The sequence below is a fragment of the Castanea sativa genome, chromosome 9 (genome assembly GCF_040712315.1).
Source record: "Castanea sativa cultivar Marrone di Chiusa Pesio chromosome 9, ASM4071231v1".
NCBI classification, from domain to species: Eukaryota; Viridiplantae; Streptophyta; class Magnoliopsida; order Fagales; family Fagaceae; genus Castanea; species Castanea sativa.
This window is the reverse complement of record NC_134021.1, coordinates 42088031-42113951: the sequence shown is the minus strand read 5'-3', so window position 1 is coordinate 42113951 and position 25921 is coordinate 42088031. Positions and strand designations below refer to the sequence as shown.

The window sequence follows — 25921 nt, the reverse complement described above, 5'->3', positions numbered from 1 at the left end:
GTAGATTTTTCAAAATATTTAGAAGGAATCAGTCCTTCTTGAATATAATTAACATCAGCACCAGAATCAATCATAGCAACAACAGCAAAAGCATAATCATGAGCAACAACAATTTTGACTTTAGTGTACCATTTGGGCAGCATATGTTTAACAAGAGACAATTGATTATCAATCGAATTAATCAAAGTACGATCAGAAACATTACCAGAAGGAGAAACTTGTTGATCGGATTCATCTCCGTCCTTTTGCTCATCATCATCAGATTGGTGCTTATCCATAGTTTTTTCAATTTTTAGAATTAATAATTCTTGTTTAAGATGGTCATTATCATGTTTAATAGTTTTAACATCATTTTTTAATTGGATTATTTCTTGTTTAATAGTTTTTATTTCATGTTGAAGATCATTAACAATTATCTCTTTTGATTTATTTTTATTAAATCTTTTCAGAGTTTCTTCAAAACTTATTGTAGAATTAGGTCTTTTAACCTTATCTTCTTTTGTTAAGTTTTTCAAAAACTTATCAAGATAATCTTTCTGCAAATTAGGATCTTCAATCTTACTTATCATAGTTAATAGTAAATCATCATTCTCTTTACTTTTGGTTAACATTTTAACAAATTTAATCACATTACAACAAGAATCTCTACAGCCAAGTTTAATATTAGGAGATTTAGAAACATCACTACGGGAGTGATAATCAGAATTAGATGAGGAGGAAAAATCATCTTCAAAGGAATCAGTTGAAGCAGCAGATTCAAGAATCTGAAATAATTCATTTTGATCATTATTATTAATGTTTAACATGTTCAACTTATTTTTCAACTTACCAGGCTTTTGGGTACAGTTTTTACTGAAATGGCCAAATTTGCCACAGTTAAAGCACTTACCTTTACCTGATCTCTGTTTATCACGTTTTTGAAAAGTAGATTTGTTTTTAGCATAAAAATCATCGGGTTTAACAAAGTGGGTTCTGTGTCTTTTATACTTTTTATGGGAATAACTTTTGTAAACCTTATCATGTTTACTTTTTCCTTTTTGCCTGGAAGGGGCAATAGGAGGTAAACCATATTGTTCACAGAAATTACCCATTTCATATTTAGCTTTCTTTTTATCTTTTAACTGTTGTTTTAACCATTTTTCATCATTGCACATATTAATTCCAATTTTCTTAATAGTGCTGAAAATATCACCATAAGTTAAATTATCAAAGTCAATAGAATCATTTTTACCAATTAATTCATTTTTTACCTTATGAGCAAAAATAGGAGGCAGCCCGTCAATAAACTTCTCTTTCCAATTAGGCTTCGTAGAGTCCTTTCTGAGCATGACTCTGGAAGTAAGTACATCTTGGTACCATCTGTAATCAGACATAGTAGGACATCTCAAATTATTCAAATAATCAGAAATTCGAGACGAAATATTGGAAGGAGTACCAATAAAGTGTTTAAGAATGGTGTAAACCAAAGTATTGACACCATCAGGAACACCACGGTTAATATTTTGATAAAAAATGGGCATACCATCAGTATCTCTTTTAACAGCATGTTTAATAGATTCTCTGGATTCTTCTGTGAGATGTGAATCCCACCATCCACGAAGACAACCAGTAAAACCAGATGCAAGCAAATCAACAATATCAGGATGATCAAGACTGTCATGGTTATTTATGTATGCAATACCAACCATAGACATGTGAGCCATTTTGTTAATAATTTCTTGTTCAGACAAACCATCAATATTCCATTCATAAAGTTTATCAGCAGAAACAGAAAATTGAGTTTGAGAAGATCTTTCTTCAAACTGTACATCAGGAGGAGTGGGTTTAGTATACCAATTTTTTGTAAAAGACGTGGGATTGAGTTTTCCAACAAATCTTTTAATTTCTGGTAAACTGAAAAAGAAAAGAGGAGTTCACACTTCACACCAATAGTGATACCATTGCAGCAAAAACCAAAAAAAAAAAATGATGGAGTTGGCCTTTTCCATTGCAGAAATTTAGAAATGGTCATTCAGGAGATATGGTGGCTTGCTTACCACAAGATTTCCTTGGCATGGGGCATTTTCAGCAATCTGAAAAAGCTAATAATAATTAGATTACTAGCCTCACTGCCATATTTTGTTCAAGGTTTATGTCTTAGTCTAATGAGATTTATGTATTGCCAATCACCAAAATAAACATGAAGGAGATGAGAGTACTCACCAGCAAATAATGAATACACGTACACCCACACCATACATGAATGATGACTTAAATATTGCTATCTCAATATTATTTTTTGGTTTTAGATCTCATTGCACTCCTTATAAATTTTTTTTTTGAGAAGACACTCCTTATAATTTTGGTGATCGGCAATATGCTAATTTTATTATACTAAGGCATGAATTTTGAATTAAATGAATGGAAAAATTTTACATTAAGTAGGGAATAAAACAAATTAACAAAATTATATATTGTTACTAGAGCATTTCGCATCAATTTATTTAGTTTTTTGTTAAAAGAATGAAAAAGTATACTTTTACTTTGAAAAAAAAACAGTAAAATTTTAAAAGACTGTACATAAAAGCTAATAGCTAAAATTTGTCAAATAAATAGTGGGTAAACAAATTAAATCCAAGATTATAAATTGAAGGAAAATCACAAGTCATTAACGAAAAATAAAAATAAAAACTCAATCCAATTTAAGCTATATTTGAAGTTCATTTGGGCTTCATTTTTCAAGTAAACAAGCAAAGTGCCAACCCTTTTTCTACCTCTAAAAAAATATGTAATCTATCTAATGGTTAGATTTTCAATTAGTAAGAGTTGTAATAAAAATTTATTATATACTATTTCAATGAATTATTTATATTATTTTAATGAATTTTAGGTTAAAATAGTAGGAGATAAGATAAAGCTTTAAAGTAGCTACTTTTTAAGATAATGCGCCTCACATTATAACCTTTTTCTAGTGGAAACACTTTTGTAGATAACTGGGTGGTTTTAACCAAAAAAAAAAAAAAAAGCTAAACTGGGTGGTTTGGTTGAAAATTTGATAATACATGCTAACACTTTCTGTGTTTCAAAAAGAGGACTAATAGACAACTATAAATTATTTTTTATTTGCTTTTTGACAAAGCTAGAAAATTTTTATTTTTTTATATTGCTTTTTATTAGTCTTTGTGAACAACGGTGGTTCATCTTAGAGTTCAATTATTTGAGAGAGAGAGAGAGAGGTGGGGATTGGGTACAAATCTTTTCAGGAGCAGAGTGTGTAATTTGAGGCTCATTTGGTAATATTATTCTAGTAACGTTGTTTTAGTATTGTGAAAATATGTGTGGATGAAAAAGTGTTGTATAAAACGTGTTGTATTGTTTAAAAAACGAAAACTGTTATTCAAACAATGTTACCAAACAAGCCCTTGGCTTTGGCACTTCATTATGTAAGAAATTTGCAAGAAACCTCCACTCTAGTGTAAGGAAAAGTAAGTCATATAAATTATTGTGCGTGATTGCTTAGTGCTAGGAAAAGTAAATCATAATATTGTGCATGGATGAAATTATTTTGATTTTCCTTTTTTATACTAGTACTTTTTAAAAGATATAATATAGTAAAATATATGATATACCAAACATAACTCATTAAAAATAAATGAGGGTATCATGGTTTCTAAGCGGTTGTGATTTTAATATGACAATTGTTGTCCTGAAGTGCTTTGGGTTCACTAGGTTGTCCTATAATTGATTTGGCCTCAATTAATTATATTGGTTACACCTACATCTTCTTTGTGTTAGAATCCAATTCCCCTTCTTTGTATTTGTTTTTAAAAAAATAAAAAGTAATTATCTCACATTGCTATAAAAAGTGTGTTCTTTATAGTATAACTCACTTTAGAAAAATTCATTACTCATTAAATTCCAATCTTAAACTCTTTTTTTTTTATTTTCTTAATATTTAGTCATTTTTAACCTCTATGTGTATATGTTATTATTTATCAGTCATTTAATTTCCCAAATTAACATTTATTTCTAGTTTTGATCAAGTCCAAAATCAGGGCAAGTGTGTGGACATGTGAATGAGGTCACCTGGAAATATCTTTGAAACTCTATGCAAGTTTTTCGTTCAAGTTATTGTACTTATCATGACTTCAAGTTCAGCTTTGATGAAAAAAAAATGAAAAAAAAAAAAAAAAAAAAAACCAAATCATCTTCGGAATGGGTTGGGATAAAAAATAAAAATTGAAAGTGAACAACAAGGACATACTCCAATGATAAACTCGGTATAATATATAGGTGACAAAGTTGACGACGTGACGTATTGGTCAAAATCTCATAAAATCGTAAAAATTCTTTTGAAAACGTATTCTATACTAATGAGAAATTATGGCTGAGTTTGGATACGGATGAAAAATTATGCGACTGCGTTAAACTTTTTTTTTTTTTTTTTTTTTTTTTTTGGCCTTCTGCTTCACGCGTTTCACAGGAGAAGCGGCTACTGTTCATGCTACTGTGCATGAACAGTAGCCGATTTTGTTGACTTTCAGCAAATTTGTGGGTCCCGTGTACTGTTCACGGGACCCACAAACTTCACTTTTCAGATTTTTTAAAATTAAAAATCACGGTACTATTCACACATTTAAAAATTATTTTGGTACAGTGTTTTCAGTTTTCAATTTTCAGTTTTCAGCAATAAGCTGTATCCAAATAAATAAATAAAAATATCATCAAATGATTCAAATTATACTGACCATAAAGAAAAGACAAAGTAGTAAAACTTCCCAAATGGAGAGATCAAAATCCACAAGTGGCCCACCTAAAGAAAATCACATTTGAATTTAGTCCGCATTTGATTTCATTTGGGTTTCATTTGTCAAAAACCAAATGACTAAAAGGGCCGCCCTTTTTGAAATTTGAAGGACTGATGATTTTGACCGGAAAGAAAGAAAACAATTAGAGCATGCAAAGAAACAGTGAAGAAGAAACGTTGCACTTTTCTCTTATTATTGTCCTCTCTGTTCATCTTTAGTTTTCCTGTGCAACAAAATATTTGTTCACGCTCACACCAGTAGTAGTACCACACCACTGCAAAACCAACCAACGTTCTCATTTACCAAAGTCACAGCAACCGCAACTCCTCTCTTCGTCCTCCTCCCAAAACAAAGAGAAATGCCGGAGTTTGCCTTTTCCGTTGCAGGAAAAGTTATCGAGAAGCTGGGCTCCCTTGCTTACCAAGAGATTTCCTTGACACGGAGCATTGAAAGCGATCTGAAAAAGCTTCAGGATACCATGTCCACCGTCCAAGCCTTGCTGCTGGATGCTGAGGAGAAGCAAGCAAAAAACCACCAGCTGAGCGTTTGGCTGGAGCGACTCAAAGTTGTCTTTCATGATGCTATGGATGTGCTGGATGAATTCGAGTGTGAAGATCTACGCAGGCAGGTAGAGAAAGCATATGGAAGCACTGGCAGTGTCAGTGGCAGTGGCAGAAAGGTATGTTGTTTCTTTTCATCTTCTAACTCGCTTGCCTTCCGTAATAAAATGGGTCATAGAGTCAAGGGGATCAGAGAGAGGCTAGATTTGATAGCAAAGGATAGAGATCAATTTCATCTTGAGATGCGACTCGATGATAATCGTACTGTGCACAGGGAGACCCACTCCTTTGTTCGTGATCGTGATGTTATTGGGAGGGCTGATGACAAGCAAAAGATCATAGATCTTTTGATGCTCCCAAATGATAATGATAACATTTCTGTGATTTCTATTGTGGGAATCGGAGGTCTGGGCAAGACTACACTTGCTCAGTGGGTGTATAATGATGTAAGGGTAGCTACTAGCTTTCACCCCAGAATATGGGTGTGTGTATCAGAAAATTTTGACGTTTTAAAATTGTCAAAAGAAATCCTAAAGTCTGCAGGTGGTGGGATTAGCGAGAATATGAGTATGGATTCTGTGCAAACCAGTTTACGAAGTATTTTGAAGGAAAGAAGATTTTTGATTGTTTTGGATGATGTCTGGAATGAGGATCGTGACAAATGGATTGAACTAGAGAATTTGCTAAGAGAAGGTGGACAAGGAAGTAAAATTATTGTCACTACACGTAGTGACAAAGTTGCGTCAGTGATGACTCCTGGATCCATTCATGAATTGAGAGGTCTTCCTGACAAGGATTGTTTGTCCTTGTTCTTAAGGTGTGCATTCATTGAAGGACAACATGAACGGTATCCAAAACTAGTAGAGATTGGAGAGCAAATAGTGAAAAAATGTAGAGGTGTTCCTTTGGCTGTGAAGACTTTAGGGAGTCTACTTTATCCTAAAATTGAGGAGGGGGATTGGATCTATATAAGGGATAATGAGATATGGAAATTGGAGCAAAAGGAAAAAGACATTTTACCGGCATTAAGATTGAGTTACAATAATTTGCCATCGTACTTAAAAGAATGTTTTGCTTATTGCTCGTTGTATCCAAAGGATTTCAGATATCCTAAAGAGGAGTTAATTCAGTGTTGGATGGCAAATGGGCTCCTCAAAAAGTCCAACAACAATACTGAAAAGTTGGAAGATATTGGAGAACAATATTTAAAAGAGTTGTTATCAAGATCTTTCTTTCAAGAAGTTCAAGGTGAAGGCAATTTTACTTGGTCATTTAAAATGCATGATCTATTACATGATCTTTCATCATATGTTGCACAAAATGATTATTGCTTAATTGAAGACACTAATAACACTAACAAATTTGAAAAGGCTAGACACGTTTCAATTTTGGACAATAAGTTGGGTGTTGATGCAACAATAACTTTTTTACACAAGTTGAGTAACAACATGCGGACTATTAATTCCTCAGTTGATGATTGGGGCCATTTCGGTTCTATTAATATTAATGAATCTTTGGTGGAAACATGCATCTCAAGGTTTAAGCACCTACGATTGCTAAATTTAAGAAATTCAACGTTGGAAACGTTGTCAAGCTCAATTAGCACTTTGAAGCATTTGAGATATCTCAACTTAAATAGAAATAAGAAAATAAAGAAATTGCCTGACTCCATTTGCGATCTACAAAATTTGGAAACTTTGATACTAATGGGGTGTCATGAGATTGAAGAGTTGCCAAGGGATATAAGAAAGATGGTTAGCCTCAGATATTTTGGGATAACCACAAAACAAACGCGTTTACCCGCCAACGGAATCGAGTGCATGCCTTCTCTTCGACATTTGTCCTTTGACAGCTGTCATAGACTAGAGTGTTTTAATGAAGGAATCCAGTGCCTAACTGCCCTTCGCCACTTGAGCTTCCTATTTTGTAGTAGCCTGATATCTTTGCCGCAAGGTATGAAACACCTAACCGCGTTGGAATATCTGGATATTACAGATTGTCAAAATCTTAATTTAATGGACAGGGATGACTACCCAACGAGGCTTGAAACACTTTATATTTGGAAATTGCCACTATTAGAGAGTTTGCCCCAAGGGCTTAAAGGATCTGCCAACACTCTACAATTGTTAAATATTTATTATTGTGAGAACTTGGGGGTATTGCCAGAGTGGCTTCCCGATCTCAGTTCTCTTCGCGAGCTTGAGATTTATGATTGCCCAAAATTATCGTCTCTGCCAGAAGGGATGCATCGCCTCACTGCCCTAAGAGAATTGGACATTCGGGGTTGTCCAGAATTGAGGAGAGATTGTGAGCGAGAGTTCAGCAAAGATTGGGGCAAGATGGTCGAATTCAGTTTTTATTAGGTAAGGGCTAAAATCTTTCTTCCTCATCTCTTCTACATATGCTCTGTTTTTCTATCTTACCAACTTAAAAGTCTGATTGTTTGTGGAATTAAATCACAATAAACAACAACTAACCAAGAAATCGTTTCTACTTTTCTTTTTCTTTTTTTAAAAAAAAAGTGTAATACATATTATAGCAATAATATGATTTTTTTTTCCTACTTTTCTTTTGTTCATAATTTAAGATAGAAATAAATTGGAAAAAAATAAGTAAGTTATGAAATGTAAAAGATAATTTGTAATTTTTTTGTTATAAAGATTTGAGTCTGTGGAGAATAAAAGAGTAGACAAATTATGAACTCTATTCTTGTTTTTTTTTTTTTTTTGTATTTATTGAATTAAATCACAATAAAAAACAACCAACCAAGACAGATTTTTTGTTTTTTGTTTTTAACAAAAGGGCAATAATCATTTAAGATAGAAACAAATTGAAAAAAAAGTATGTTATTGGATGAAAAAGATAATTGTTTTTTTGGTTTTAAAGAATGAGTCTATGGAGAATAAAAGAGTAGACAAATTGTGAACTCTGTTATTGTCTTTGATGGGAGAAAATTTTAAAATCTTGTAATCTTTTTATTTCCCCTTTCTAAAAGTGAACTGAACATGGTGTTAATGAGCTTATTTGGCCTGTATTTTCTTACTAGGAGTAGATGCAATGCAAAAATATAAAACTTGACCCATGTGTAACTTAAAATTATAAATTCATATTATGAAGGAAGTATGAAATTTATATTTTTGTAAAATTGGCATTATTTTAAATATGTTTGATTCTTCTTGTTTCTAAATTGACAGATGTTCTTGGGAGATTGTTCTCTCAAAAAAGGATGTTCCTTGTGCTTAAAATTGCCACTGGTAAGATATTTTTTTAATTTTTAATTTTCAATGTTCAATCTAGTGAGTGATTGCATTGGATTTACATTTCTTAGTACGAGTGGATTTTCTTCAATTTATACTCATCTAATGATTCCATGCTTTAAAACATTGCAGCTTATCAATTCAGCCATAACATGCAGCACAGAAAGTCTCAGCCTTCTCTTGTATTCAGCCTTCTCTTGTATTGTAAATAATTTTAATAATATTGTGGTGTGCATTTAGTGTTTGTAATGATTAATGGAGTGATGTGTGTTTATATTTATGATTTCAATTGTATTTCATGTATTATCTAATTTGCACAATGTTTTAGTAACTTGAGTCATGTGTGTGTTATTGATTGTTTGTCTCTGCTTCTTGGTTATTGGAGTTATTCAAATGAAATTCTTTGTTGTGCTTTATCATTTAATTGAAAAAAAAAATTGAAGTTTGAAATTATTTTCATGTGATGTAATACAACTAATAGCATTAGTATATTTGGTAAGCCAACAATGTGAAACGTTTAATTTTATGGAAGTGGAATACTACCCAGAAATTTGCTTTAGCCATCAATTGTTGCTTCCAAATGTCAATTTGTTTTGAAAATTTGTATTTTAAACACCCAAAGCTGTCATATCTACTGAGTGGCCTTAATGCCCAAAGAGGACTGAAGACTGAAGATTGTTTTAAATCAAGATGACAATGCCAAGGAGATATTGGTGAGTATTGTGTATAAGTTGATTGTAAATTTGGCCTCCATTGTTTGCTGAGCTTCACACAATGTTGACTATAATTGATGCCTCTTGTTTCTGAAGTTTTGTCAGGTTTTCGTGGAAGATTCTTCTAAGGAAAAGGGATTCATTTGGCTTAAAATTTCTTTTCCAGGTGAAATTTCAGAGTTTGAATGTAAAAATATCCATGATGATGTGAAAGCAACAAAGAAAGACATTGAATTAGCCATTAAAGTAGCTTAGTGTCTCACCTATGCGCACTTGATTGAATCGGTCTTTCTTGTAGGTCATACATGGCTCTCTCAAAACTTGCTATTGATTTTGGTAGAGAATCTATGTTGATTGAAAATTGGAATAAGGGATATTATTGCCGACATGCACTTGTGATATCTACTAGCTCATGAAAACTTGCTATAGCTCTAAGGTTTGGAGTATTACCAAAGGTGAATATTTGACGAAGCAAAAATTTCCTACTTGCCACATGTTTGGTGGTGAGCATATGCATAGCTTCTTCAAAAATTTCCGAACACTTAACTATTAAATCCATAGTTATTGTAATCCTAAAAGAAAAAAAAAAATTTCAATTTTTTTTACTTAGTGAACACCAAAGAAGATATATGTAGTTTTGTGTGTAAAGGCTGTACTTTTTAATCTCATTTTACACTTAAAAACCTTGATTCTTCCTGGATATGAATTAGGCTAAATCCACTAAATTAACACTATTGACTTCTAGATTTAGGTACTTTTTACTTTCATTTTCAAGGCTTTGGATACTTCCTATAGGTTTTTAATTTTTGGTACTTTCTATAGATTATTAATATGATGTTCAAGTTTAATTTCTGGCGTACAATATATGGTCCTCTTTCTAGGTTATTACTATCATGCTCAAGGTTTAGAAATTCCTTTGGAGCAGTGTAATGTGGGATGTGGGGAAAAAATTAACATTATTTATGTCTTTCTTATTGCTTGCATGATGTATTGTGTTATTTTCTTTGCTTTACTTGCATGGATAATGTTGATGATGTATAGCTTGGGTTTTCATTGTTGACACTTGATACGCTTATGAGTACTCAACTGATATGTGTTTCTTGATTAAAATTTGGAATTACAGCCTATCAGTATATATAAAGAGTTTCATATTTTACTAATGATCCTTTGTTTATTGGTTTGATCTCAATTTTAGGTTAGTTTGGAGTCATTACAGCTTTGGTAAAAGGTTTCCTCTACACTTTACAGGGTAGAATCTATGAACTTTATGGGTGAGAGGCATCTGGAAAAACAGCACTTAGCCCTTCACGTCATCAAGGAAGTTCAAATAAAAAGTTCTGAGGTATGTCCTAATTTTATCCTCTTAAACTTTTTTATCAGAAGTGTTTTAAGGTATAATTGGAATTAGTTTAGTTTACTTAGGTAAGCAAGGAACTTCTTTCTAACTTGTTATTGTGAAATCTGATAAGTCAATTTACATAGATCCCAAAACCCTTTGTTGTTCTAATATATAGATTTCACAATAATTAAAGCTTCTTTTATTTTTATTTTTATTTTATTTTTTTGTTGATAAGATCCTTCTAAAAAATTTCATGCCTATTCTGCTCCTGGGCATGAGCTTAAACTACTTATCCCATCAAGGGTGAATTCACCCAAATTACCTGGCAACTACTATTGGAGGGTTGGATCAGTTGCCTGTAAGTTTCACTGGTTATAGGCGATTCTAAAGAGCTCTTATTTAGAAAGGTTTCCTACATTATCTAAAAAGGAAAAAAGGTCATGCCTATTTTAGCTATTATCATTCAATCAAGGGATGTTGAACCATACTTATTAAAAAAAAAACCAAGGCATAAATTTTGTTGGGGCTAATGTTTCAGCTAGACCACCCTTTTGGTGTACTTTCATTGGAAATATCACACTTGTCTGGCAACTGATTAGAAATACATATATAATTCAATTGTTGTTAATCTTTTGCTTGGATGTCTGATATGTAAATCATAACTGATAATCTCTTAAAACCCATCTTGCAATAAATCCTCAGATGCAAGATACAACTGCATTCAGAAAATTTTCTCTAGAATGCAGGACGGTATCACATTGCTTCATGCTTCTTGGTCATGGGTAGGAGCCCCTACTACTTTGTTCTTTCTGTATGGTTTCTCTGGATAGTCACTATTTCAGTCCTATATTTTTTACTGATTTGATGCTGTCTTAGCTCAGAGGTAGAGCACCTGGCTTTTAAACACATGGTTGTGGGTTCAATCCCCACAGATGGTGTTACCTTTTGTCTTTCACTTACCCAAAAAAAAAATTACAACTAATAAGCTACAGTTATGAATGCTTTGTACATAGCAACATGTAATTGTGAATATTAAAACTGCTAGCATCACCAGAACAGTGTGACCAATTTGAAGATTGGCATCTTATGAACATGAACAACAGTATGGACCATCCATCACTGACAGACATCATAACTAGATCTCCAGGCTATTAAATTATCAAAAAAGCAACAGCATGGAGATCTACAGTACTTATGCTCTCTGTCAGTGATGGATGGTCTAGACCATGAATTTGACAGAATGATTACCAGTGAACCATTTGATTATGGATTTTGCTAATGTGTGCCCTTAGGGCACGCATTAAGCCATCCATTTATGGAAACATTTTCTCGAAAATTGAAAAAGCTGTCAATACTTTTTCAATTTCCTAGAAAATGTTTCTAAAAATAGATGGCTAATGTGTGCCCTTAGGGCACACATTAACCGAACCCTTTGATTATATGCACAAATTTGTAAGATTACACCAAGTTCTCGGCATGTTAGGATTGCCTTTTTTGTTTCTTTTGGGTATATCGACTACATTTAATATGGCAGTTGTTGGCCTGGACTGGAGTGCTTTTGGTTCTAACTTCTAAGTCAAGAATATTTGCACTTCAAATCCTTGTCCATAAATTATTTCTAGAGGTATAGGTTTTTGGTTCCTTCATTTGTATTCAAAGCCTCTGTCACTTTAGGTCTTGAATCGTTTGTTAAAATTTGGGAAGGTGAAAGACTATAGAGCTAGAGGAGCATGGCACATGTATGATAGTTTTAGAAATAAACATGAAGCTTAGCACAATCCCATCAAGATAGACTTTTTCAAAATCATTGATATCTTTCACAATGTTAAGCTATGTTTCCTTTGATGTTCTAAATCTGCAAAATAGTGTTTCAATGCTTGTTGAATATTGGCTATCAGTGTTTGTGTATTAGTTTTAGTGCCAGAGTTATGATTAATTTGTGTAACGTGAGATGAATAGAGATAATTTAGTTTTTATTTTTAAAATAATGATACAGATGTAAATTGAAAATACACAAAATGAAAATGAAAGCGATACTGATTTTTAAGCATGAGCTGTACGACCAAGCCCAAGTCTAGAAGCCAATGTCCAAGTCTAAAGCGTCAGACAAAAATTAAAATCAGTATTGCATAAATAAATCTGTCCAAGGGGGTCTAGTATACGCACTAGTTAACATTATGTCAAGGAGCAAGACTATGGCTCCATTTTGAAAGCATCGACTTGGAATTATTTCTCATGTCAATGAGGGGACCAATAAAAAAAAAAATCTAAATTAAGACATTTTTATTAAGGCTAATATTTTGGCTAGACCACTCTTTTGGTGAACTTTTTATTCTAAATTTCTTGTTCATAAGACATTTTTATAATGGAATTGTTGTTAGTCCATTGTTTGATATCTTGATAGTCTCTTAGATGAAGCCCATTTTGCAATTAATCCTAACACACTAGATATGACTGTCTCCGATCTTATGCTCAAGAATGCTGGATCAAGCCATATCACACTGTTTGATGCTGCTTTGTCATGGAAAGGAGCTTCTACTGTCTTTTAGTTCGTGCTGTAAGGTTTTTCCAGATACTCAATTTTTCTATATAAATGTTTTCTATTCTTTTTACAACTATTAAGCTAAAATTATAAATACTTTGTACATAGCAACATGTAATAGTGAATATTAAAACCGTTTGCATCACCATAGCAATGATAGCAATTTAGAATTAGGCATCTAATGAATATAGATAGCAGCATAGATATTTGCTAGTGTTTTCTGTCAATGATGGAGAATCTTGCAACCAATTTAGTCCATAGATGGTATTGACAAGTAAATTTGAAAAAATGATTATTAATGAACCTTGTGTGTATACTATAAGCACAAATTTGTAAGATCACACTTAGTGATTGGCATGTTAGGATTTCCATTTTCTTTATTCTTTTTCCCCTTTCTTGGGTGTACATTAGATTTAATACGACAGTTGTTGCCTTGGAGTAATGCTTTTGGTTCTGAGTCCAGAATATTTGCACTTTAAATGGTTCTGGTATTAGTTGTTCAAGTTTCATTAACACATTCACTAGAATTGCATCTGCAGAGTTGTCATTGTCATCATCATTTTCTGTCATTTAAAGAAAATTTACCCAACAACTATAGGTGGCCAAATCTTTGTATGCTAACCTATATTGATTGGGTTTGCAGTTTGTTTCATCATTGGAGCCTATATTATTACAACTTACTCAATGTAGACTAGAAAAGAGTGTTAAGTTATTTGCACTCTGTTAATTTCTTTCTCAATATTCTTATGCTTTAATACCATCCTGCATGTTTGGATTTTTCAGGTAGTTGCCCTTCTCTTCCAATGTGAACTTGGATCATATGATAGGTGGCACCTTCCAAGATGTAAATCATGAATAATAACACAAGAACTTACAAAAACTCATTCCTCATTCTACCAATCTCATTCATAAATTTTCTTCACCAGGTTGAAGACAATATATCTAGTCATTTTTAACCTCCTTGTTTATATGTTATAAGCTGTATCTTATCAGTTGTAGCACGGAAGAAATCCATTTACCTGCCCATATTACCTTTTATTTCCAGGTCCAATCAAGTCCAAAATCATGGCAACGTTTTAGACATATGGATGAGGTCACTTGTGGTGGGAATGCCTCGAAATTCTATGTAGTTGTATGACTGAGGATGATAAGAACATGACTACTCCAGATTGAGGGTAAGGTCAACCTTCTGTCACTTTTGATAATAAGGAGCATTAATAAGCTTGCAAGATTCTTAGAGAAATATTATTTTTTAAAAGTCATGCTGCTAGTCACTTTAGGAGTAAACATTTAGCTTTTTGAATAATTGTTTGCCTCACTTCTACCTCACCTTTTCATGGAGATAGTTCTATGTGCATTTGCTCTCTATTAGTTGTACTCACATTGTGTGTATAAGAAAATTAGAGAAAACTTCACAGCTGAGTATCTACAACTTAAAATAATGAACCAAATTTTTGGTTGCTACCCTCTTGCCTATTGATCTTTCTTGAGAAGGTCACAATTTCAATCATAAAGGGTCATATTTCTATTAGATTAGTGGTAACCTTGAAATATATTGTCTCATTTATGTCTATACAGACTTTATATTTTGTCATATAATGAGAAGGGCATCCGCTTTTCTTGGTGGATTTGTGCATATGGGGTTTTAGGTGCATGGTGTCACTTTGAGATTGATGGTATCAATGTCTCAATTTTCTTTGGTCTTCTTAACAACATGAAAATAGATCATAAACTGAGTGGCAAGATTAAGACAAAAGGTAGCTAAGAAAAAAAAAAGATTCATGTAGCAATTGAAGCATAAATATAAATGAGACATTCCTCAGCTAGCAGCTTACACAAACTGACAGTGCCAATATAGCCAAGTATTTGGGTAAGATGATTGAGCACTTTAAATCTCCCTAGATGCATTTCCTTGAAAATTATGTTAAAATACTGAGAAGACTATTGCTTTTGTTGAAAATAATTTGATATTTGCATAAATTTTGGTTGTGGAAGCTCTTGAAGAAATTATAGATGGATAAATAAACTTTTTCATGGACAAGAAAAGTGATTGAAATATTTTGTGTCCAATATTAATTATGGATTTTCATACTTTCATAAATTTTGTTCCATTTTATTCAGGTAACTACTCTTGGGGAATGCATGCAAGTCGGTTGAAAAATAATCTTACACATTCAGTGAAAAGGTTGAATGGAGGGATACAATTAGGCGGAGGCTTTGGCTGCAACTCTGCAGTCTTGGATTTGGCTTTGTTAATATGGAGTCATCATCAAATAAGAAAGAAACTACCTCTTAGATCCAATGACAAACATGTAGCCAAATGGTATATGTTCGAAAATGATAGAATCCTTGATAAGATAGTCATGATCTTAAGAAGAAAGTTGTTTGATAGAGAGAGGATCGTATTAGATTCTTGAATGGTTGAGTTATAATCAAATGTGTTAGATGTAAAATTACCTAGCTACTTTACAACACCTAAAGTGAGCTGAAGGATCTTTGAACTTGAGATTACAAAAGTGTCATTCTCTTCATGCATTGTTCCTGATGTGAATTAACCAATTGACGACTGTAACATTTAAAGTTGTTTCAATTGAAAAGGCCTTTTCATTATTTTAGAAGACAAACGTCACAGCTCTTATGTGGTTGGGTTTCATTGGTTTGTCTTGGGTTAGGTCAATGGGTTGGAAAAATTGTGCCTAGTCAAATTAAAAAAAATTATATTTTCATTTAACTATTTAGGCTTATAATTCAATGCAAAATTGCATTTTATATAATTGTACAAAATATTCGGAGTCTCAAAATACCAAAATAAATTAAACTAACAAATTTAAACTAAATATCAAAATCCAAAATAAATTAAATGAGCAAACTTAAAATTATGAATTGGGTATAATAATAATAATAATAATAATAATAATAATAATAATTGTAAGTGCACAATTGTACCTGGACCCAAAGACAACTGTAGGCTCAGGCCCAATGAGCCTTAAACAATGAAATTTGTAGAGTATGGATTTAAAATCTAGTCTAGGGATGCTGGAAACTTAATAAACAGGCTAAGGTGTAAAAATACTTGCGAATAGCAAATGATTATGGCAAAGGAACTTCCTCGGACGTAAGTCGATGACAATTTCTGTATTATTTCTCTTTCTTCTTTAAAGGTTACAATTCTTAGTCCCTATTTTTGATCACCCATCCCCCTTTCTTTGCCCTCTACTCTTCTTAAATACTTCTTCTCTTGGTATTTTATCCACGTGTTGCACAAATCTTCCCCTCTCCTCTTGACACCACCTTCTTCAAGTGTTTAAATAGTAACCAGAAGGTTCAGTTTAACTGTTCAGTGGTCACTTCCCCATTAATGCGGCCAGGGAGATAGGTGCAGATCTTTAATGTGGAGGTGGCAGCCTTTTTCTAAGATATTTCTCTAACACTGGTGCATCTAGGGGGTACAGGGATCCCCCTCTTAACCAACAGTCTTTCCGGAACTCTGCCTTGATCTTTCTAGCGAATCTCCAAGTCATCCCGGGTCTGTCCGAGGAGAGATTCTTCTTCGGATGCATCTTCGGACCCTCGGCTTGTAGGCCGACTTTCAGTCCTAAAGGCCTTTAGTCAAGAATGAACTGACCCTTCTTATCAGAGCCCAAAGGCCCAAATACCTGCTCGGGTCTTTTTACTCCCCACAATAATAATAATAATAATAATAATAATAAATTCTCATTTTAGTTTGTGAATCCATGAAAATCCAAAATAAGGTTTGGGTTAGGTTGAATTGGGTGAGCTTCATCATATTTGATGAGTTGAATGCAAACCTCTAATTACCATAATCACAAAAAATGTATACTTGTGCCTGTTATTATAAATTTATTTATAATTAACACCACAAATAGTAAAATACTATAGGAAAGTGAGTTAACGTCACCAAGAATTTAAGGTATAACAAACAAATCAAACCCATAACGCCCGATCATCTTGGGGTTGGGCTAGGAACTTGGACCGATGAAAACAACCAAGGACTAAAGAGGAGCACAAAAAGTATGAACACAAACTTTGCATCAGCTTGTGCATGTGTTAAGTAGTGATTGAATTACTTTTCACCAAGTACTAGTGATGGGCCCATGTGTAAGAGGTGTAATCGAATCACAAATTGACAAATGTGCAAGCTATGACAAAGTGTGTGGTCATAAAGAAAACCCAATAGATGTAGGATCACAATGATGGCAACGACTTAAAATTCTACAAAACAAAAATAATTACAATGGATTGCAATTCGGCCTTATTTTGCAATTTATTACAATTTTGGCAATAAATAACAATTTTGTATAAATAGGTTCTTGATTGTCGATTGATCAACAAGTGTGATGAGAGGTGTTAAGCTGTGTCAAAAATGCAACAACTTCTCTTTCCTTAAGCTAAACTTAGGTATTCATCTTGAATTGAAAAATGCACATTACAACTTATCAAGACTTACAATTTGTCAATTTACAAACACTTAACCTATAGAACCTAACAATCTCACCTTTTTTTTGACAATCCATAAACCATAGTATATTAGATGCAATGACAACATAATCCTGCAATTGATATCACTTGAGAACAAGTGAACACCAAGTACCAACCACTATAATTAGGCAAGAACTATTATCAACACTGATGCTATTTTGATATACTGCCTGTTTGAATAGAACTTATTGCTGAAAACTGAAAACACTGTAGCAAAATAATTTTAAAATATGTGAATAGTACCGCGGGACCCATTTTTAATGAAAAAGTGGCTGAAAAGTGAAATTTGTGGGTCCGTGAACAGTGCACGAATGCACTGTTCATGGAAGACTTGGTCAACAACTGCAGCTGGGAAGAGAAAAAAAAAAGAAAAAGGGAGCCCAGATGCTGGACGTGGACGTGGACGCACTATCCAAACACATTCATACTCTTATCAAATAAAAATAATTTTTCATTCTACCATTTACTTACAAGTAATAATGACAAAAACACTGCACAAAAGGATATCATTAGACTTAATCTAGCATGTTCGATTGTCTAGATTTCATGTGATACATTAAGTTAGACTGCAACAATGTGATTGTCGTAAATACCAAAATAGCTAAAATGTTGGGATAACTAGCTTTTTTTAATTTTTTTAATTATTATTTTAGGATAGTTTGTTAGATACAACAAAGGGGAATTTGAACTTTATAAGTTTTCATTTGAAATACAATGAGGTGTTAGACTGCCAATTGATGTACATGACTCTTGGTATAATAGCTAAGTTGTTAGAGATACACATTTACAACCTTGTAAAATTATATATAGATCCACTTTAAAAAGAAAAAAGAAAAAAAGAAAAACTATTTAGACCAATTGTTCAATATACAATTGAAATGTTCATAATTAAGCATAATATTCCAATTAAGTCTTTGATCCTAAATAATAAAACTAACAAATTAAAAATATATAATTTTTAAATGATTGATAGTGTGGATTAGATTGGTTTACTTGAGTTGATAATTTCACCAAGTCAAACTCAACCCGACCTAAGCTTAGAATAAAAATGTTAATAAAATCCAACCTAACCCAACCCAACTCAACCCAAGACATTAGAGCAGATTTTTTAGGTTAGATTAGTGGGTTGAAATATACTTGTGCATTTGTGCTGATTATAAATTTATAATTAAGACCAAAAAAAAAAAAAATCATAACAAACAGATCAAACCATATGGCCCGTTTATCTTGGGCTTGGGCCAATGAACACTAGCAAGGACCGAAGAAGAGCATGAAGAAACCCCATGAACATCACAACAATGACGCCGGCAAAGAGAAATACAAAACACACAGTGAAATTATCAGAAATCTGAAATGGGTTTCTCACTTTCTCTACCTTAAACCCCAAAGCCGAAATCTTTACAGGAATTCCTTACAAAAATGGGTTTCTTTACACCTTCAGTAATGAACCATCTTTGTCTCAATGGCTTCAGCGGGAGACCTCGCCTTTTTACTCTACTCTGCTCTCTCCACCAGGTCTCTCTCTCTCTCTTTCTCCAATTTTATTTCACAGTTTGTTGTGGTAAACTTTCTGGGACATTGTGATTTTCTTGGTTTTTGTAGCTGCAGAAGTCTTGGGTGTTGTTTTATATCTGAAATTTTCTGAACTGGGTTCCTAGATTTTGCAAAGTTTCCTGCTTTTTTGTTTTTGGTTATTTTGCACCGACTCCAATGCATGCTTGTATGAATATGAAATTGAAAAGATTTAAATAATTTATAGAGCTTTTGCTTTTTCTTTGCTTAATGTATATGTGAAAGAAGAAACAAAGGCCCATGTATAAATTGCGAAGAGGAAGAGAAGAGAAACTATAAATTGCAAAGGGAAGCCAGAATTTTGCTGTTATTGATTGAAACTAAAGAGGGAATAAGGGATTTTATTGCTGGCATGCTGGAGCTTGTGATGGTATAATGGAAAGAAGAAAGATAGGAAGAATTTGTGAAATTGATAAGTGGAAGAGGGCTAGGTCCTGGAAGTGCATAAACATGAGGAGTTGAGTAGGTCAGAGAGAAAATGAATAATGATCTCAACAACGTGTTTCAGATTTTTGTTTGAAAAATACCTTGTTGATGAGGGTGGCACAAACTTATTCGACAGCAAGCAATTTGATCCTAATAAAAGGAGAGAGCTGCATCACGGAGGAGGAATCCTTGTTTAGTGGCTTTCATTGGCCATAAATTATTGCTTGAGGTAGGGGTGTTTGGTTCTTTATTTTGTTTTCAAAGTCTCTTTCACTTTAGGTCTTGAATCATTTGGTGTAGTTTGGGAAGGAGAAAGACTATAGGGCTAGAGGTGCATGGCATGTAAGTTAGTTTGATTGGAGGTACACTGCTCAAGAATCTCTCCCTCTCTTTTATTTATTTATTTATTAACTTTTTATGCACTGAAGGAAACTCCTTAATAGTTGTTAGATAGCATTTCTATGCCTTTTAGGCTGCTCCTAGATCTTTATTATGACTAAGATGATTGCTGAAGTGCTCTTTTTTTGTCTTTAACTTCCTTCAAGATTTTCAGGATCTATAGTGTTGTCGTTGTTATGGTATATACCATTATAGGCAATACCTGCACTACCGTCAATGTATGTGTGCCTTCTCATTTTTCTTTCTTGTTCTCAACTCAATTGATTAATTCTTTATTTCTTCATTTCCACATATCAATTGTTTGATTCCTTCTATTCTCAAATTTATTTATTTTATTTAAATTCTAGATGTGTATTGCAGTATTGCCTTCCATGCTGTCCTATAACCAATTTTCTTTTTCCTTCCAGTGTGGAAGAAGAGACGAGGTAACCTCTATTGCCATGAACATTTGCCATCTTTCCACTGTAGGTAGAGAGCAGCTCATGATGCAATTTTATGTATATTTTTGTCATTTGTCAGACAAAACTTTCCCACTACTGATGCCAGTTTTAAAATTATTTTCTTCTTGAAATTCGTAAATGTCTATGATTGGTCAGCTCTAATTTGTAAATTCTAATGATATTCATTTTTTCGGCTAAACTTTCAGAATTTGAATGTGACGAACTCCTTGATGGTATTAAAGCAACAAAGAAAGACACTGCATTACGTCTAGCTCTCTCAAGACTTGCTAGTGATTTTGGTAGAGAATCTATGTTGTCATTACAACGGTTTTTTAGCTCACGACATGCACCTGTGATATCTACTGGCTCATTGAAAGGGCAATTTACGTAATTTTCAATTGGGTTTCATAATTTTCATTTCTCATACGCAGCCAAACAAGAACAACCAAACCACCTTAATTATTGGCCTTTCATTTTATACCTTTGATTCTTTGCAATAGAAACTGTAAAGAAACATGAAAGGGCAATTTACATTAAGGAATAAAACAAATTCACCAAATTATATCATGTTATTAGTGAATTTGGCATCATCTTATTTAGCTTTTTGCGAAAAGTATGCTATAGTAAACTTGTATTTTTTTTTTTTTTAAGTGAGATTTTTTTTTTTAATTGTACATAAAACTTGTCAAAGTTGGAATTCAATCGGTATTTGAATTTCATTTGGGCTTAATTTTTAAAGAAGCAAGCGAGCAAAGGGCCTACCTTTGTGAAATTCTGAAGCACTGATGTTGACCGAAAAGAATTGGAAACAGCGAAGAAGAAACATTGCACTTTCCTGTCTCATATTATAGGCCTTCGTTCGTCTAATGTTTACTTTTGCAACAAACTATTTGTTCACACTCACTCACTCACCAGAATCACTACTGCAACACCAATATTCTCAATTAACAAAGTCACAAGCAACTGTAACTCCTCCTTTCCTCCACCTCTGGTTGATCATCTTCACCTGTGGAACTTAACCACTCTTGTTAGGTAGAGTATATCCATATAAGAGAAGTCTTTAGCCTATAAAATCAACCATTGATAAAATGTGAGGCTTAATCCTCTTTGCCTCTCCTTGTGATTCAAATCTAGCAACTAGGGATGGAACCAAGATTCAAACTTAGGGGGGCTGAAGTTCTTTGTTCATAGATTTTAAAAAATTGGAATATCAATATTAGAGGTTGACAGCCCTGCATCTTAGTTCTTCAGTTATGGTGGCTCTACATTTTTCTTTTCTAAGATGACAGCCCTGCTTTTTATCTGAAGAAAGTTCGAGAACTGTTATAACAAATTAGTAAAGGCTCAACATAGAATTCCCTCAAAAAAAGAAGGAAGTATTAGAAGATATTCAAAATATTTAGGTGAAAAATTAGTAGATAAATTTATAATTTACTATTCATAGTTTGGTAGTTTAAACAATGGCATTTCATAGTGAAATTTCATTGGTTTGGAAGCTATTGGTAGTTTAGCCTTTTATAAGTACAATTATATACTACTTCGTCCAGAGGACTTAACTAAAGTTCATTTGATAAAAGATCAAAATCATCATTTCATTAGCTATGTTCAGCGTAGCTTTTGTTAAGGCTAATATTTCCACCCTTTTGGTGAACTTTCTTTTGAAAGTATACTTTTCTAGCTGATGATAAGCAATATATTTATAATGGAATTGTTGTTAATCCATCATCTAATGTCCCGATATCTTAATTTTAACTAAAATTCTCTTAGATGAAGCCCATCCGTCTTGATACACTAGACAAATATACTTCTAAATTTATAAAGTATGGTGCTTAAAAAAATTAAGATATACATTTATTAGTCAAATTATACTCATCTAACGATTCCATGGTTTAAAATGTTGCAGCTTATTATTCAAGCAACAACATGCAGCACGGAAAGTCTCAACCTTCTCCTGTATTGTAAATAAGTTCAATAATATTGTGGTGTGAATTAAGTTCGTAATGATTAATTGAATGATATGTGTTTATATTTATGATTTCATTTATATTTCATGTATTATCTAATTTGCACAATGTTTTAGTAATTTCAGTCGTGTTATGGATTATTTGTCTCTGATTCTTGGATATTTTACTTACTCAAATGAAACTCTCTGTTGTTCTTTATTGTTTAATTAAAAATGTTTGAAGTTTGATCTTTTTGCCATATGTGTGGAATACCTAACGGCATTAGAATATTTGGTAAGCCAACAATGTGAAAAGTTGAATTTGATGGAAGTGGAAGACTATGAAGAGGTTTGCTTTAGCCATTAGTTGCTGATTCCGAATGTCAATTTACTTTGAAATTTTGGTATTTCATATTTCCAAATTGTCATATCTATTGAGGGGGATGTATAGCCATAATGATGTATGAGGACTAAAGGCCAAATATTGTTCTATATCAAATTGAAAATGACGGGGGGATATTGGTGAGTATTGTGTATAAATTGCCACTTATATCATATTACCACGTGAATTAGGCCTCCATTGTTTGTTGAGATTCACATAATTTGGAATACACTTAACGCCTTTTGTTTCTGAAATTTCAGGTTTTCATGGAAGATATTTCTGTCCAAGATAAAAGGTATTCCTTTAGCTTAAAACCTCTTTTCCTAGTGAGATGTCAGAGTTTGAATTTGACTAAATCAAAGATTGTCAAAGCAACAAAGAAAGACATTGAATCGGCCATGAAATTGGCTTAGTTGCTTGTTTGCAATCCCTTATTTGAATCAGTTTTTCTCATAGGGCATGCATGGCTATCTGACAACATGCACTTGTGATATCTATTGACTCATTAAAACTCGATAAAGCCCTAAGGTTTGGGGGATTACCAAAGGTGAATATTTGACAAAGAAAAGTTTTCCTCTTGCCACATGTTTGGTTTGGGCATTTGCATGACTACTCCAAAATTTTCCAAACCCTTAAATATTAATTCCATAGTTATTGTAAACAGAAAAGAACCAACTTTAGTTATTAATCTCATTTCATACTTAAAACCTAGATTTCTTTTGGATAGTTAGGCTAATAATGAACTCTTTTGACTTCTAGATTTAGGTATTTGTTACTATCATGTGGGGTTAAAGATTGACTTCTAAATTTATTTTCTTTTCTTTTTCTCCCTTTTGACAAATAAAACACAAAATTTTAATAATTTGTAATCTTTTCACTTCCATCCCTGAAGATGAATCAAACATGGTGTAAGCAAATTTACTTGGCCTGTATTTTCTTACTAAGATTGGATGTGAAGCTAAAATAAGAAATAAAAAAGGAAAAATAGATTAACCTGAACCGTGCATAATTTACAATTTGTACTTTGTAGTCATATTATCAAGAAATATGAAATCTAAATATTTGTGAAATAGACATATTTTGAATATAATTGATTTTACTTGTTTCTAAACGACAAATGCTCTTGGGAGATTGTTCTTTCAAAATGGGGTGTTCCTTGTGATTAAAATTTCCAATGGTGGGATATATCTTTAATTTCAATTTTCAAATGTTCAATCTATTTAATTGTTGATATTATAAACAATGTCTTGAATGAGCAATATTCGAACATTCTAAGTATGACATTTTTGGAATATTATATAAAATGAGTCATGCCTTCAGACTTCAGGTTTCAAATTGTCTATATGCTTTGTTCTTCATGATCAAAAGCTTGATAAACAAGCTAACCTCTTCTCCATACCAAATTTTATTATGTGTTGAAGTAATTGTACATCATCCAATCTTTTGTGCAAATGAAACATATTGTTTCCAAATTTACAAAGCATGGTGCCTAAAAAAATAAAGAGAAAGCTATCTTAATTTTTAGTTAACACCAAAACAAATGAAGCATACTTGTGCTGATTATCATTTTATAGTACACCAAAAATTCCTCGAGCGAGTTTGCTGTTTACATCACCAAGAAAAGGAATTAGATAGAACCCATAACGGCCTGTTGATCTGGGGCTTGGGCTTTAGACGAAAGGGCAATAACAGAAATACAGGACTCAGGAAGTGAAATCATAGGAAATGTGTATTAAGCTATGTTTCCTTTGATGTACTAAATCCACAAAATTGTGATTCGTTGCTTGTTTGATTGGCTATATTATTTTTAGTGCCAAAGTAATGACAAATTTGCGTAAATTAGATAAATAGAGATAATTTATTTTTTATTTTTAAAATAATAATGCATATATAAATTGAAAATGCACAAATTAAAAAATGCTAGTGATACTGATTTTTAAGAACGAAATGTCCAACCAAGTCAAGAAGCCCATGTCTAAAAATCCCTTAAGTCAGACAAAAATTAAAAATCAGTATTGCATATATCACACTGACCAAGTAGATCTAGTACACGCGCCACTTGTATCTCAATTTCTACTTAACATCATGTCAAGGCTCCATTTTCAAAGCACCAATTTTTCTCATAACCGATAAACACCTTTTGTATATGGTATTTGAGTTTACTGTTTGGTTGTTGTGGGTATTAATTTTGTGTCCTTGAAGGAGTAATGAGATGGTTGGCAGGTCAAATTTGTCTTCATTCTTGGACTTGAAATTGTCTATAACATGTCCACAGCCTATTTTGGCTGTTGGGGTTCTAAATGTAGGTCCACAGTCAAACTAATTTTCCTTCCAGGATCCACCTATTATTTTTTTCATTTATGAGTTTCACTCGGCATTTTAGGGAATGAAACAATACTTTCCACCAAGTTTAATGTATATAGGATATAGTATATTGGTTGATCATTTTCTCCTGTGGAACTTAACCACTCTTGTTGGGTAGACTAGATCCATATAAGATAAGTCTCATTAGCATATAAAACCAACCAATGATAAAATGTGAGGCTTAATTCTCTAAGGCACTTCCTCGTGATTCAAATCTAGCAACCACCGTAGTTGTGTGGCCATAGGAAGCTCTCAAAGAGACCCATTACTTCAAACCAAGTGCCAATAGGTCGTGGGTTTGAGTGCTAATAGTAATACTAACCCATACTTCCTAATATGCGAAATCGCGGTAATAGGACCGAGAAGCAGCACGCCCTATTGTGTGTCAATGATATCAAAAAGTTCAAGTGATAATGTAGCACAAGTGTGGAGCAATAATTACAAATGCCAGCCTTCTTTTTTTTTTTTTTTTTTGGAAGAAAAATTTTAAAAAAAAAATCTAGCAACTTGAAGATAGGTTGGGCTGTCATATCAGCATAGCTGGCAAGTAAAAAATCATTAAAATTCAAGAACATTAAAGTGTTGAAGGGTTGATGCAACCTTTTTGCGTACAATCATGCTCGAGTTGATGAATTGGGATTCGGTGGAATTGCTAAGTGCAATTCACCCCAATTCTTCACAATTTTTTTTTAATTTTT

At 32.9% G+C, this 25921-nt stretch overlaps 2 protein-coding genes and 1 long non-coding RNA gene across 12 annotated transcripts; all 3 read left to right on the top strand.

Moving 5' to 3' along the window:
* Positions 1 to 4897: 4897 nt before the first annotated feature.
* LOC142611283 (disease resistance protein RGA2-like) lies at positions 4898 to 9023 on the top strand. Its single transcript, XM_075783372.1, has 3 exons — positions 4898 to 7710; positions 8542 to 8601; positions 8737 to 9023. Exon 1 carries the CDS (start codon positions 5146 to 5148, stop codon positions 7708 to 7710), a length of 2565 nt encoding a protein of 854 aa, XP_075639487.1. The 5' UTR covers positions 4898 to 5145; the 3' UTR covers positions 8542 to 8601; positions 8737 to 9023.
* A 677-nt stretch (positions 9024 to 9700) lies between these two features.
* LOC142611290 (uncharacterized) lies at positions 9701 to 15811 on the top strand. 5 transcript variants are annotated; one of them, XR_012839996.1, is made up of 5 exons: positions 9701 to 9772; positions 10566 to 10659; positions 13982 to 14124; positions 14244 to 14373; positions 15320 to 15811. It is a non-coding gene; the product is annotated as an uncharacterized LOC142611290 (long non-coding RNA). The 5 variants fall into 5 exon arrangements; XR_012839995.1 differs by having other exon boundaries at positions 9707 to 9772; positions 10513 to 10659; XR_012839994.1 differs by lacking the exon at positions 9701 to 9772 and having other exon boundaries at positions 9785 to 10659.
* Positions 15812 to 19008: 3197 nt separating this feature from the next.
* Positions 19009 to 21200, top strand: LOC142611288 (DNA repair protein recA homolog 2, mitochondrial-like). Of its 6 annotated transcripts, none has more exons than XR_012839992.1 (4): positions 19009 to 19213; positions 20242 to 20313; positions 20503 to 20559; positions 20742 to 21200. XR_012839992.1 is itself a non-coding variant. In XM_075783392.1 (4 exons), the coding sequence occupies exons 1-4, from the start codon at positions 19161 to 19163 to the stop codon at positions 20924 to 20926; spliced, it is 363 nt and encodes a 120-aa protein (XP_075639507.1). In that variant the 5' UTR covers positions 19009 to 19160; the 3' UTR covers positions 20927 to 21200. The 6 variants fall into 6 exon arrangements, 2 of the variants coding, with proteins under 2 accessions (XP_075639507.1, XP_075639506.1); XM_075783392.1 differs by having other exon boundaries at positions 20250 to 20313; positions 20503 to 20563; XM_075783391.1 differs by having other exon boundaries at positions 20503 to 20563.
* Positions 21201 to 25921: the final 4721 nt, after the last annotated feature.